The sequence below is a fragment of the Oncorhynchus clarkii genome, chromosome 10 (genome assembly GCF_045791955.1).
Source record: "Oncorhynchus clarkii lewisi isolate Uvic-CL-2024 chromosome 10, UVic_Ocla_1.0, whole genome shotgun sequence".
In the NCBI taxonomy this organism is placed as follows: domain Eukaryota; kingdom Metazoa; phylum Chordata; class Actinopteri; order Salmoniformes; family Salmonidae; genus Oncorhynchus; species Oncorhynchus clarkii.
Window position 1 is genome coordinate 11,139,631 of NC_092156.1, and position 14,798 is coordinate 11,154,428.

Below are 14,798 nucleotides of genomic sequence, written 5' to 3' on the forward strand. Positions count from 1 at the left end.
AGATACTGGGGTGTAAAAGAGCAAGAGGATAAGTAACAATATGGGGTGTGCTATTTACAGATTGGCTGTGTACAGCTACAGTGATCGGAAAGCTGCTCTGACAGCTGGTGCTTAAAGTTAGAGAGGGAGATATAAGTCATTGGCAGCAGAGAACTGGAAGGAAAGGCGGCCAAAGGACATGTTGGCTTTGGGGATGAACAGTGAAATATACTTGCTGGAGCACGTGCTACGGGTGGGTGTTGCTATGGTGACCAGTGAGCTGAGATAAGGTGGGGCTTTACCTAGCAAAGACTTATAGATGACCTGGAGCCAGTGGGTTTGGTGACAAATATGTAGTGATGCCCAGCCAACAAGAGCATACAGGTCGCAGTGGTGGGTAGTATATGCGGCTTTGGTGACAAAACGAACTGATGGTACTGTGATAGACTACATCTAGTTTGCTGAGTAGAGTGTTGGAGACTATTTTGTAAATGACATCGCCGAAGTAAAGGATCGGTAGGATAGTCAGTTTTACGAGGGTATGTTTGGCAGCATGAGTGAAGGAGGCTTTGTTGCGAAATAGGAAGCCGATTCTAGATTTAATTTTAGATTGGAGATGCTTAATGTGAGTCTGGAAGGAGAGTTTACAGTCTAACCAGACACCTAGGTATTTATAGTTGTCCACATATTCTAAGTCAGAACCGTCCAGAGTAGTGATGCTAGTCGGGAGGGTGCTGGCAGCAATCGGTTGAAGAGCATGAACTTAGTTTTACTAGCATTTAAGAACAGTTGGAGGCAGCGGAAGGAGTGTTGTATGGCATTGAAGCTTGTTTGGAGGTTTGTTAGCACAGTGTCCAAAGAAGGGCCAGATGTATACAGAATGGTGACGTCTGCATAGATTAGAAAAAAAACAAAAGCCTATTTTGGCTTTGTCATTATGGGCTATTGTGTGTAGTTTAAAACTATTTCATCCATTTTATAATAAGGCCGTTGTAACAGTTTCCTTCCATTGAAGGAGAGGAGGACCAAAATGCAGCGTGGTTAGTGTTCAACATGTTGAATAAGGACAATAAACGTGAACACTATAAAAAAAATACAAAACAACAAATGTGCCCAACCCGAAACAGTCCTATCTGGTGCATAGACACAGACAGAAGACAACTACCCACAAAGTACCCTGCCTAAATATGGTTCCCAATCAGAGACAACGATAGACAGCTGCCTCTAATTGAGAACCAATCTAGGCAACCATAGACTTACAAACTACCTAGAAAGAATACAGCCCCATAAACATACAAAACCCCTAGACCAGACAAAACACATAAATCCCCCATGTCACACCCTGACCTAACCAAAATAATAAAGAAAACAAAGATAACTAAGGCCAGGGCGTGGCAGTTGTAATGTAACAAAATGTGTAAAAAGTCAACGGGTCTGTCTGTGTACTTTCAGAATGCACTGTATGTTTATAGACCAATAACAAAGAGAGTTGAAAACCTCTCTGTCAATAACAGCTCGTTTTAAAGTTACAGATCCCTCCCATTAGCCTCAACCAATTAGGCCCATCACGCAGACCACTCACAGACACTCTTAGCTAAATTATTGCTTGAGAAATAGCTCTTTGCTAAGAAGCTATTTTTGTTCCTTTTTGACCATTTTAATAAAATAAAATAAATAACACTAAGGTACTTAATTGTTACCAAGAATTGATTTGATATTGAGATAAAAGCGTCTACAATACGCCTTTAACCTGATTTAAAACGGTCTCTGTAGTAGCCACATATCACATGATCCCAAGACATAGAAAAAGAGAGAGAATTGTGTCCATTAGGTTATCATAATGAGCAAGCAGACAATTATATATTTGCATTGCTTTTGCCACTCTTTCAAATTCCTCTTTATTGCCGTAAATTATACATTGCCTAAGCAATGAATTATATCTCAAGATCAAAGAGAATATATTTCATTTGCAAAATATTGATCCTCGGGCTAAAATATCCAGGAGAGAGCCTGGATCACACTTGGGAAAATAACATAACTGCAGGTTATATTGACATATAACATAGGGTGAATTCAGAAACTGGGGCAGCTTAATCTTGAAGTGTTAATTTCTTGGTCTGACAAAAGAAAATCTAAACTATTGTTACTAAGCCCTTGCAGAGAAACCACATGATCAAAATCTCATCAGCTCATTTGTGTGACATCATAGAGGAGCGCAGAGTAAGCTTCAAACTGGAAGCTCACTCCGCAAAGCACGTGGTAAGATCAGTGACATATATTTTCTTCTGTTTTGATGTTTAGGTTATGAAACTATCATAAATAATTCACTGTGCCAAATTGTGATGTAAATGTGTATACTATGTACTGGTGCATCAAAATACAGAAACAAGTTGCCAATGTTGTTTACATTTTGTAATTCAGTCTTTTTGTGTCACGCTTTACCAACTATAGCTAGATAAAGTGGGACAATATGGAATACTAAAGTGGGTGCTTCTACACCTGCATTGCTTGCTGTTTGGGGGTTTCGGCTGGGTTTTTGTACAGCACTTTGTGATATCAGCTGATGTAAGAAGGGCTATATCAATCAAGTTGATTTGATTTGATTTGACAACATGGAGTAGCTAAAGTGTCTTGTAAAGTGGGACAACATGGAGTAGCTAAAGTGGGATAACATGGAGTAGCTAAAGTGTCTTGTAAAGTGGGACAACATGGAGTAGCTAAAGTGGGATAACATGGAGTAGCTAAAGTGTCTTGTAAAGTGGGACAACATGGAGTAGCTAAAGTGGGATAACATGGAGTAGCTAAAGTGGGATAACATGGAGTAGCTAAAGTGTCTTGTAAAGTGGGACAACATGGAGTAGCTAAAGTGGGACAACATGGAGTAGCTAAAGTGTGTTGAAAAGTGGGACAACATGGAGTAGCCAAAGTGTGTTGTAAAGTGGGACAATATGGAGTAGCTAAAGTGTGGTGTAACGCGGGACAGCATGGGAGTAGCTAAAGTGTAGTGTAAAGTGGGACAACATGGAGTAGCTAAAGTGTGTTGTAAAGAGGGACAACGTGGAGTAGCTAAAGTGTGTTGTGAAGTGGGACAACATGGAGTAGCTAAAGTAGGACAACATGGAGTAGCTAAAGTGTGGTGTAAAGTGGGACAACATGGAGAAGCTAAAGTGGGACAACATGGGAGTAGCTAAAGTGTGGTGTAAAATAGGACAACATGGAAAACTAAATTGGGACAACATGTAGTAGCTAATGTATGTTTTAAAGTGGGACAAGTGAGTAGCTAAAGTGTGTTGTAAAGTGTGACAACATGGAGTAGCTAAAGTGTGTTGTAAAGTGAGACAGCATGGAATACTAAAGTGTGACAACATGGAGTAGCTAAAGTGTGTTGTAAAGTCGGACAACACGGAGTAGCTAAAGTGTGTTGTGAAGTGGGACAACATGGAGTAGCTAAAGTGGGACAGCATGGAGTAACTAAAGTGTGGTGCAAAGTGGGACAACATGGAGTAGCTAAAGTGGGACAACATGGGAGTAGCTAAAGTGTGGTGTAAAGTGGGACAACATGGAGTGGCTAAAGTGTTTTGTAAAGTGGGACAACATGGAATACTAAAGTGGGACAACATGGAGTAGCTAAAGTGTGTTGTAAAGTGGGACAACACGGAGTTGCTAAAGTGTGTTGTATAGTGTGACAACATGGAGTAGCTAAAGTGTGTTGTGAAGTGGGACAACATGGAGTAGCTAAAGTAGGACAACATGGAGTAGCTAAAGTGTGGTGTAAAGTGGGACAACATGGAGTAGCTAAAGTGGGACAACATGGAGTAGCTAAAGTGTGGTGTAAAGTGGGACAACATGGAGTAGCTAAAGTGTGTTGTAAAATGGGACAACATGGAATACTAAAGTGGGACAACATGGGAGTAGCTAAAGTGGGACAACATGGGAGTAGCTAAAGTGGGACAACATGGAGTAGCTAAAGTGGGACAACATGGGAGTAGCTAAAGTGGGACAACATGGGAGTAGCTAAAGTGTGGTGTAACGTGGGACAACATGGAGTAGCTAAAGTGGGACAACATGGAGTAGCTAAAGTGGGACAACATGGGAGTAGCTAAAGTGGGACAACATGGGAGTAGCTAAAGTGTGGTGTAAAGTGGGACAACATGGAGTAGCTAAAGTGTGTTGTACAGTGCCTTGCGAAAGTATTCGGCCCCCTTGAACTTTGCGACCTTTTGCTACATTTCAGGCTTCAAACATAAAGATATAAAACTGTATTTTTTTGTGAAGAATCAACAACAAGTGGGACACAATCATGAAATGGAACGACATTTATTGGATATTGCGAACTTTTTTAACAAAGCAAAAACTGAAAAATTGGCCGTGCAAAATTATTCAGCCCCCTTAAGTTAATACTTTGTAGCGCCACCTTTTGCTGCGATTACAGCTGTAAGTCGCTTGGGGTATGTCTCTATCAGTTTTGCACATCGAGAGACTGAAATGTTTTCCCATTCCTCCTTGCAAAACAGCTCGAGCTCAGTGAGGTTGGATGGAGAGCATTTGTGAACAGCAGTTTTCAGTTCTTTCCACAGATTCTCGATTGGATTCAGGTCTGGACTTTGACTTGGCCATTCTAACACCTGGATATGTTTATTTTTGAACCATTCCATTGTAGATTTTGCTTTATGTTTTGGATCATTGTCTTGTTGGAAGACAAATCTTCATCCTAGTCTCAGGTCTTTTGCAGACTCCATCAGGTTTTCTTCCAGAATGGTCCTGTATTTGGCTCCATCCATCTTCCCATCAATTTTAACCATTTTCCCTGTCCCTGCTGAAGAAAAGCAGGCCCAAACCATGATGCTGCCACCACCATGTTTGACAGTGGGGATGGTGTGTTCAGCTGTGTTGCTTTTACGCCAAACATAACGTTTTGCATTGTTGCCAAAAAGTTCAATTTTGGTTTCATCTGACCAGAGCACCTTCTTCCACATGTTTGGTGTGTCTCCCAGGTGGCTTGTGGCAAACTTTAAACGACACTTTTTATGGATATCTTTAAGAAATGGCTTTCTTGCCACTCTTCCATAAAGGCCAGATTTGTGCAATATACGACTGATTGTTGTCCTATGGACAGAGTCTCCCACCTCAGCTGTAGATCTCTGCAGTTCATCCAGAGTGATCATGGGCCTCTTGGCTGCATCTCTGATCAGTATTCTCCTTGTATGAGCTGAAAGTTTAGAGGGACGGCCAGGTCTTGGTAGATTTGCAGTGGTCTGATACTCCTTCCATTTCAATATTATCGCTTGCACAGTGCTCCTTGGGATGTTTAAAGCTTGTGAAATCTTTTTGTATCCAAATCCGGCTTTAAACTTCTTCACAACAGTATCTCGGACCTGCCTGGTGTGTTCCTTGTTCTTCATGATGCTCTCTGCGCTTTTAACGGACCTCTGAGACTATCACAGTGCAGGTGCATTTATACGGAGACTTGATTACACACAGGTGGATTGTATTTATCATCATTAGTCATTTAGGTCAACATTGGATCATTCAGAGATCCTCACTGAACTTCTGGAGAGAGTTTGCTGCACTGAAAGTAAAGGGGCTGAATAATTTTGCACGCCCAATTTTTCAGTTTTTGATTTGTTAAAAAAGTTTGAAATATCCTATAAATGTCGTTCCACTTCATGATTGTGTCCCACTTGTTGTTGATTCTTCACAAAAAAATACAGTTTTAGATCTTTATGTTTGAAGCCTGAAATGTGGCAAAAGATCGCAAAGTTCAAGGGGGCCGAATACTTTCGCAAGGCACTGTAAAATGGGACAATATGGAACACTAATTGGGATAACATGTAGTATCTAATGTATGTTTTAAAGTGGGACAAGTGAGTAACTAAAGTGTGTTGTAAAATGGGACAACATGGAGTAGCTAAAGTGTGTTGTAAAGTGGGACAGCATGGAGTAGCTAAAGTGTGACAACATGGATTAGCTAATGTGTGACAACATGGAGTAGCTAAAGTGTGTTGTAAAGTGGGACAACATGGAGTAGCTAAAGTGTGACAACATGGAGTAGCTAAAGTGTGTTGTAAAGTGGGACAACATGGAGTAGCTAAACTGTGTTGTAAAGTGAGACAGCATGGAATAGCTAAAGTGTGGTGTAAAGTGGGACAACATGGAGTAGCTAAAGTGGGACAACATGGGAGTAGCTAAAGTGTGGTGTAAAGTGGGACAACATGGAGTAGCTAAAGTGTGTTGTAAAATGGGACAACATGGAATACTAAAGTGGGACAACATGGAGTAGCTAAAGTAGGACAACATGGAGTAGCTAAAGTGTGGTGTAAAGTGGGACAACATGGAGTAGCTAAAGTGGGACAACATGGGAGTAGCTAAAGTGTGGTGTAAAGTGGGACAACATGGAGTAGCAAAAGTGGGACAACATGGGAGTAGCTAAAGTGTGGTGTAAAGTGGGACAACATGGAGTAGCTAAAGTGTGTTGTAAAATGGGACAACATGGAATACTAAATTGGGACAACATGTAGTAGCTAATGTATGTTTTAAAGTGGGACAAGTGAGTAGCTAAAGTGTGTTGTAAAATGGGACAACATGGAGTAGCTAAAGTGTGTTGTAAATTGGGACAACATGGAGTAGCTAAAGTGTGTTGTAAAGAGGGACAACATGGAGTAGCTAAAGAGGGACAACATGGAGTAGCTAAAGTGTGTTGTAAAGTGAGACAGCATCGAATACTAAAGTGTGACAACATGGAGTAGCTAAAGTGTGGTGTAAAGTGGGACAACATGGAGTAGCAAAAGTGGGACAACATGGGAGTAGCTAAAGTGTGGTGTAAAGTGGGACAACATGGAGTAGCTAAAGTGTGTTGTAAAATGGGACAACATGGAATACTAAATTGGGACAACATGTAGTAGCTAATGTATGTTTTAAAGTGGGACAAGTGAGTAGCTAAAGTGTGTTGTAAATTGGGACAACATGGAGTAGCTAAAGTGTGTTGTAAATTGGGACAACATGGAGTAGCTAAAGTGTGTTGTAAAGAGGGACAACATGGAGTAGCTAAAGAGGGACAACATGGAGTAGCTAAAGTGTGTTGTAAAGTGAGACAGCATCGAATACTAAAGTGTGACAACATGGAGTAGCTAAAGTGTGGTGTAAAGTGGGACAACGTGGAGTAGCTAAAGTGTGTTGTAAAATGTGACAACATGGAATACTAAATTGGGACAACATGGAGTAGCTAAAGTAGGACAACATGGAGTAGCTAAAGTGTGGTGTAAAGTGGGACAACATGGGAGTAGCTAAAGTGTGGTGTAAAGTGGGACAACATGGAGTAGCTAAAGTGTGTTGTAAAGTCGGACAGCATGGAGTAACTAAAGTGTGGTGTAAAGTGGGACAACATGGAATACTAAAGTGGGACAACATGGGAGTAGCTAAAGTGTGGTGTAAAGTGGGACAACATGGAGTAGCTAAAGTGTGTTGTAAAATGGGACAACATGGAATACTAAAGTGGGACAACATGGAGTAGCTATAGTAGGACAACATGGAGTAGCTAAAGTGTGGTGTAAAGTGGGACAACGTGGAGTAGCTAAAGTGGGACAACATGGGAGTAGCTAAAGTGTGGTGTAAAGTGGGACAACATGGAGTAGCTAAAGTGGGACAACATGGGAGTAGCTAAAGTGTGGTGTAAAGTGGGACAACATGGAGTAGCTAAAGTGTGTTGTAAAATGGGACAACATGGAATACTAAAGTGGGACAACATGGAGTAGCTAAAGTAGGACAACATGGAGTAGCTAAAGTGTGGTGTAAAGTGGGACAACATGGAGTAGCTAAAGTGGGACAACATGGGAGTAGCTAAAGTGTGGTGTAAAGTGGGACAACATGGAGTAGCTAAAGTGGGACAACATGGGAGTAGCTAAAGTGTGGTTTAAAGTGGGACAACATGGAGTAGCTAAAGTGGGACAACATGGGAGTAGCTAAAGTGTGGTGTAAAGTGGGACAACATGGAGTAGCTAAAGTGTGTTGTAAAATGGGACAACATGGAGTAGCTAAAGTGTGACAACATAGAGTAGCTAAAGTGTGTTGTAAAGTGGGACAGCATGGAGTAGCAAAAGTGTGACAACATGGATTAGCTAATGTGTGACAACATGGAGTAGCTAAAGTGTGTTGTAAAGTGAGACAGCATCGAATACTAAAGTGTGACAACATGGAGTAGCGAAAGTGTGGTGTAAAGTGGGACAACTTGGAGTAGCTAAAGTGTTTTGTAATGTGGGACATCATGGAGTAGCTAAAGTGTGTTGTGAAGTGGGACAACATGGGGTAGCCAAAGTGTGTTGTAAAGTGGGACAACATGGGGTAGCCAAAGTGTGTTGTAAAGTGGGACAACATGGGGTAGCTAAAGTGTGTTGTAAAGTGGGACAACATGGGGTAGCCAAAGTGTGTTGTAAAGTGGGACAACATGGGGTAGCTAAAGTGTGTTGTGAAGTGGGACAACATGGGGTAGCCAAAGTGTGTTGTAAAGTGAGACCTGCTTTATCAAGTTATAACCTGCTGTCCCAAGTTATAACCTGCTGTCTCAAGTTATAAACTGCTGTCCCAAGTTATAACCTGCTGTCCCAAGTTATAACCTTGTGTCCCAAATTATAACCTGCTGTCCCAAATTATAACCTGCTGTCTCAAGTTATAACCTGCTGTCCCAAGTTATAATCTGCTGTCCCAAATTATAACCTGCTATCCCAAATTATAACCTGCTCTCCCAAGTTATAACCTGCTGTCCCGGTTTAAAGTTCTGTCCAAAGTTATAACCTGCTGTCCCAAGTTATAACCTACCAAATGAGAACTGAAAATATGGTTTTGACTCAGTGTACACACATTGGTGTGTCATGCCTCCTGTCAATATGCTTTTTTTGTGTGTGTGTGTGTGTGTGTGTGTGTGTGTGTGTGTGTGTGTGTGTGTGTGTGTGTGTGTGTGTGTGTGTGTGTGTGGGGGTGGGTGTGTGTGATTAGGACACATCTTGAGGATTTCAGAAATGTATCATGTGTTGGGCTAATATGTTGGATAGACGTTGTAAGAGGTTACAGAATACGAAAATGCAAAGTGTCCCACTTATTCCTAATTCACCCTACAGTATATTGTTTTCTATCTTCATCAACAATATTTTGTTTTTGTTTTCACTTCCCCTCAATACATGCATCGAATTTACACAAATCGAACCAAATTTGTATTTATTTAAAGCCTATTCCTGCTCCACTTTTACCAAAAAATATCCAATACTAAATTACTCATACAGCAGTACTTATTAATCACGACGAGAATACATACAATTACAATGAAGTGAGTTATTATTGTTATTAGTTTAAATAATACTAATAACAGATTGACAAACTAATTCAAAATTATATTGTTGCATTTTTATTCGTATAATAACAGATTCAACTTGAGTCCAAAAACTCCTTTATATAAAGATATAAAAACATCGAAACGATTGGAGAAAAAAAACATCGCTATCCCCTTAATAGTCAGTTAGATAATCACACATTTAAAATGACGGGGTAAAAAACCTACACAGTACACACAGATGAAAGGGGTGAAAAAAAAATCTGTTATTTTCGCATGGGTTTAAAAGATAAATAGAAGTCTTCAAATCCTTACCTGAAATTGTGAGAGTCACAAGCCTCTATCCTTCGAGTCACGAGCTCCCACACTCTCAGCCCTCCGCACAGCAACAATCCTCATTTTATGCCTATATAATTAATATTGCATCTTCATTATTTAATAATTTGAAAACCCACGATATACCCCAGTAACACACGGGCATTCGTTATTTAAACAGATCTAATTAGGACCAAGATCCTGGTAACAGTGCGTCAAAGAAAAGGAAAACATAAAGTGTGCTTCTTATTGTTATTGTTGCGTGGTGTTACATGGTGTTTGACTTTGGTTTATAAATTCAGCACTGAAAATATTTTTTTCCCTTCTATATTTATGTGCTATATGATTCATTTTAAATCGTAGCAGAGCATTGGGAATTCATAAATACAACACGTCAAGTTCTCTGTGAAACTCAAGGTTATACAATGATTTTATTGCCCATCTGTATCTTGAGGCATGATTTATTCAAAGACCACGGAAGAACAAACCCTGAGTCAATATTCCCTTACTCCAACCCCAGAAACGAAAGAGATATTGTATTTAACATAGACTAGCACAAATAGCAAAATTACTTTAAGCCTAGGTAAACGTTTTCTTCCTGTCTTTAAATTAAGTGATAATGCTAGGTCTAATTATCTACAACTGACAAAAACACAAATTAAGCATGTCCAATGTAATCAAAATAATCAATTGCTGATTCAATTGAATTGTATAAAATATTCAATGATTTATTCATTCATTTTCAACTTCACACATTTTGTCAAGTAAAATTCAAGAGTGAAGAAAAATACTAACAATATTTCAGTGATACTCCAAACTGTTTTACATGTTCACATCAAAATACGTAATGTCAAAATATAGCAGCTTTTCCATGCCCGTTTGACGTGCCTTAGTTAAAATAGTGACATTTTGAAAATGACTAAAGAAAATCAACTCGTGTTGTGTCGTTAATATTGTGAAATGTGATTTTCCTCTTTTGCACACAACTGTGAATTAATTTGTCAACGAAGTTCAGCTAGTTCACAAAGAGAGCATATTAATTTGCAATATGTTTTTAAGGGGGGGGGGGGGGTGTTAAACTGATAGAGTGAAAACACATTAATTTCATCCTATACAAGTATGAATCCAAACAGTCCGAGACATACAGTAAACGTGAAAATGTTGGTGTAATTGATTAAATTGTCCAAACAACTAACCGAATTTACGAGCATTCAACAGGACATCTCACATGATAGAGATAGGTCATTTTCTATAGGCCTATTTGTTATAGTTATGTGATTGAAGAGAGTTGTGATATGCAGTCAAGTAAAAGCAACAACAACGAAAACTTAATCCAACAGACCTTTAGCACAACACGTGTCATTCCAATCTACAACATAAAATGTGCCCGTTAGAGGACAAAAAAGTGAACGAGACAACATAATGAACATTTAAATAAATCTATAGAGTCTCGGTTGTAAATTCCAGTCGGACATGATGAAATGTTGATAGATCCCTGTTATCTCTTCAAAATGTCGTATTTTATGCATAATGTTAATTAACTAATGCACAGCAGAATATTTCATCCTTTTCTGTTTTTGCCTTTGGTTGCAAAACCACACACGAACCACGTTTTTTTTAAGGTCCAGCTTTTCAGCAATTGCAGCAATTTTTTCCGAAGATGGACGGGGCTGGATCGCAAAATATGCCTCCAACGAGCGCTTCTCAGGTGCGGCTATCGAAGTGCGTTTTCGTTTCCTTTCGTTACCATTAAAAAGATCTGGCTTGCTGTTTTTCTCCCGGTAAGCAGCCTCGGCCTCCTCGAGCCAGGCTTGGAGGACAGGTTTTAGCGCAATCATATTATTGTGAGAGAGGGTGAGGGACTCAAACCTGCAGATAGTACTCTGGCTGAGAGAGCCCACCCCAGGTATCTTCAGGTTGGCGAGGGCTGAGCCAACGTCCGCCTGGGTCACCCCGAGCTTTATCCTCCTTTGTTTGAATCGCTCAGCAAAGGCTTCTAGCTCCCTAGGATCTGACTCCACGTCGTTGACACACGACATTCCGTTGTGCACAGATAGAGAGTGCGGATGACCCATGGCCATAGCCTGGTGGAGGTGGCCCATGGTCTGGAGGTGGTGCTGGTGCGTGGTAATCATAGAGGAATCCGGAGCCCCCATCCCGCTCACTGAGAGACTGGACGAGATGTGATCCAGAAGATCCCCCTCTAAGCTCTGGTTGAGGTGGTGGTGGTGGTGGTGTTGGTGAGAGGTCAGGGTGGAAGGATGGGAGATGGGCACCGTAGAGGAGTTGGAGGTGCAGGGGACACTACTCATGGTATGGTAAGTCACGTCTGGCTTGAAATGGTGACTCTTGCCGTGAGAGACTATGTCAGCAGCCGCCAGAGCTTCCGCGCGTGCCAGTAGACTCTCATCAAAGCCACCGAAGATATTGCCCTGGAGCTGGAAGCAAGAGTGCGCATACTGGAATCAGTGGGGAATTCTGTCAACTCAGGATTCAAATAAATGTTAAGCACAGGGAGAACCCTCCTCAAAGCACAGGTCATAAACATTAATATGAAAGCAGCAGCTTTGCTTGAATAGACGAGATGATGAGAGAGCGAAAGAGAGGGAGGGGGGAGGGGTTGTGGGGGAGAACGAAAGAAAGAACGAGTACGAGAGTGGATAAAACAAAGTCCTTTCTGATCCACTTAAAACGTCTTAAATTGATATTTGTTCATACATTTGTGCCTCAAATAATTGACTGAGAAACATACCTGCGGGGCAGGCAGACAAACTCTGCGCATGCCTTCCGAACTCGCGTGCAGGCCAGAGTATTTGGGCTCCTGCAGCACAGGGTGCATAGAGAAATGCTGCTTTCCGTTCATGGTCATCATCTTCGATGAGCACCTTGCAGGTAAGTGGCCCTGACATAGAGGCAGGCTCGGTTCTCTGGCTCGTTGCTGTTAGTGAGCTATTTCCATTGGCAGCGCCTCCCGTTCTGCCTCTCTCACCCCACCTGCTCCTTTACTCAACTTACAAGTTACAAGTCATGGGAATGGGCTGGGTGCTGTGCGCAAGCGTGATGCACGGTTGAAAGTGAACGCAATTAAATTGCCCATGAAACTAAAAACAATGGGCCTATGAGGCTCATTATCAGCTATACATAACATGTGATAGTGGATTATAAATATGATTAGGCCTATACAATTGTTTGTTCATATTCTCAATAAACTACTCGAGGCCTATATATTTCTGCTGCATTAACTTGTGGTTCCAGACGTAATATAATGAACACAGATCAGTCTATTTTTATTAATTTGTCATGTTTTTTAGCAGTTTTTTTCCTCATCAAGGGTAAAACAGGAGCGTGGTTAGCTTCAGCAGCATGGACAGCGCCAGTATTGGCTTCTCGAGGCGACAGGTGATTCTCACACAGTTAAATGAGGGATCCGTGCTTCGACCAGTCTTCAACAATCAGAGGGTGTGGCAAATGAATAGCAGACGTGAAATCTAATTCCACACAAGTTCTATACCATTAATGAAATTATAAAATGTGTAGATGAAATATACCAATAGATTCATTCCCTTCAATCCAGTCAATGTATGCTTAGAATATGAAACCACTCTTGATTTATGTACAAACATTTTTTCAAGAGGCAAAAAATAAACAAAGGTAGCTCAAAAAGAAACAGAAATAAATAAAAACTTGGTCATATTAAAAAGAAAATTCCTTGAAAAATGATCAACATTAAGGCCTACATTGATTTTAAAATGTATAGATAAAGAACTAGCGTACTTCATACTTTATCAAAAACGAAAGAGCAATCTATAATAAGATTTCTCTTGAAAATATGATTTGGGTAATTTATTAATCCCATGTCTATCTCTCGAGCAATTACTGATAAATAAAAAATATTAAAATGATTAGTTAAGACCTCCCGAGTGGCGCAGCAGTCTAAGGCGTCACTGCAGATCCGGGTTCGATACCGGACTGTGTCTCAGCTGGCCGCGACCGGGAGAACATGAAGCGGCGCATAATTAGCCCAGCGTCGTCCGGGTTAGGGGAGGGTTTGGCAGGCGGGGATGTCCTTGTCCCATCGCGCTCTAGCGACTCCTGTGGCGGGACGGGCGCATGCATATTCACGCAGTCGCCAGGTGTACAGTGTTTCCTCCGACACATAGGTGTGGCTAGCTTCCAGGTTAAGCGGACAGTGTGTCAAGAAGCAGTGCGGTTTGGCGGGTTGTGTTTCGGAGGAAGCATGGCTCTCGACCTTCGCCTCTCCCGAGTCGGTACGAGAGTTGCAGCGATGGGACAAGACTGTAACTACAAATTGGGCAGAAAAGGGGGTAAAAGTAAAAAATTGTTTTAATTAGTAATGAAAAAATATGATTGTCAAAATTATTCTAAAACTGCGGCTCATATGCCCCATATAGCACCAGGCTAAAGCCAAAAGTATGTTAGTTGAATCTGGACTGACTGAAATAGGGATCACTTTAATGCTGCACATCCTAAACGACATAGACTTGTTATTTACAGGTATTCCTGATCTTAATCCTTCCCATCATTGCATTGGGATAGGGTCAGTTCAAGATGATCGACTTTGGCCAAATCTGATTACAGGATCTTGTAGATAAGACACCTACAGTACACACAACAGCAATATTGGCTGAATTTAATTGGAGCAGGTCAGGGCAGGGCCTTGCTCTCATCTCCCTCCCCATGCAGGTGAACAGAGCACCTGTCCTCAGTGCATTAGATCTCATGTGGCAGGCTGAATGCCTCTCCCAGCAGTAGAAAGAGGAGCCAGGCAGGCCAGTGACACAGCGCTTCCATCTGATCCTGGCCACCTCTCCTCCGGTTCCTCAGACAGTGAATAATTCAGCAGCATGGTGGCAGGCATCCATTACCACGTTGGCATGTCCTTATTCATTATAGAGATTAAAACAGGCAAGGTCTTTTCTCACCACTGGACCTGTTGAGTGAGTGAGAGAGAGAAAACATATTGTCAGGGTAGACTTTTTGTATACTGTACAGTAGGCCTATACTTTAAAGGAAGTCCGACTCATTGCCCGGCTGGGCTGCAAAGATGTTCAGAACTGAGAAACAAACTATGTCATGTATTATTCCATTCAATATTTTACCCTGAATTAAGTATAATGTCCTTCTCTCTCTTGCTCACATGAACTCTTATTCTTAGACTTCTTAA

The 14,798-nt window shown here is 41.2% G+C and overlaps 1 protein-coding gene across 1 annotated transcript; it reads right to left on the minus strand.

Annotated features, from left to right (window-relative positions):
• Positions 1–11,072: 11,072 nt before the first annotated feature.
• Positions 11,073–12,485, minus strand: LOC139418005 (POU domain, class 4, transcription factor 3). The gene is made up of 2 exons (XM_071167079.1): positions 12,366–12,485; positions 11,073–12,051 (listed from the first exon to the last, which is right to left on the minus strand). Exons 1-2 carry the CDS (start codon positions 12,483–12,485, stop codon positions 11,155–11,157), a joined length of 1,017 nt encoding a protein of 338 aa, XP_071023180.1. The 3' UTR covers positions 11,073–11,154.
• Positions 12,486–14,798: the final 2,313 nt, after the last annotated feature.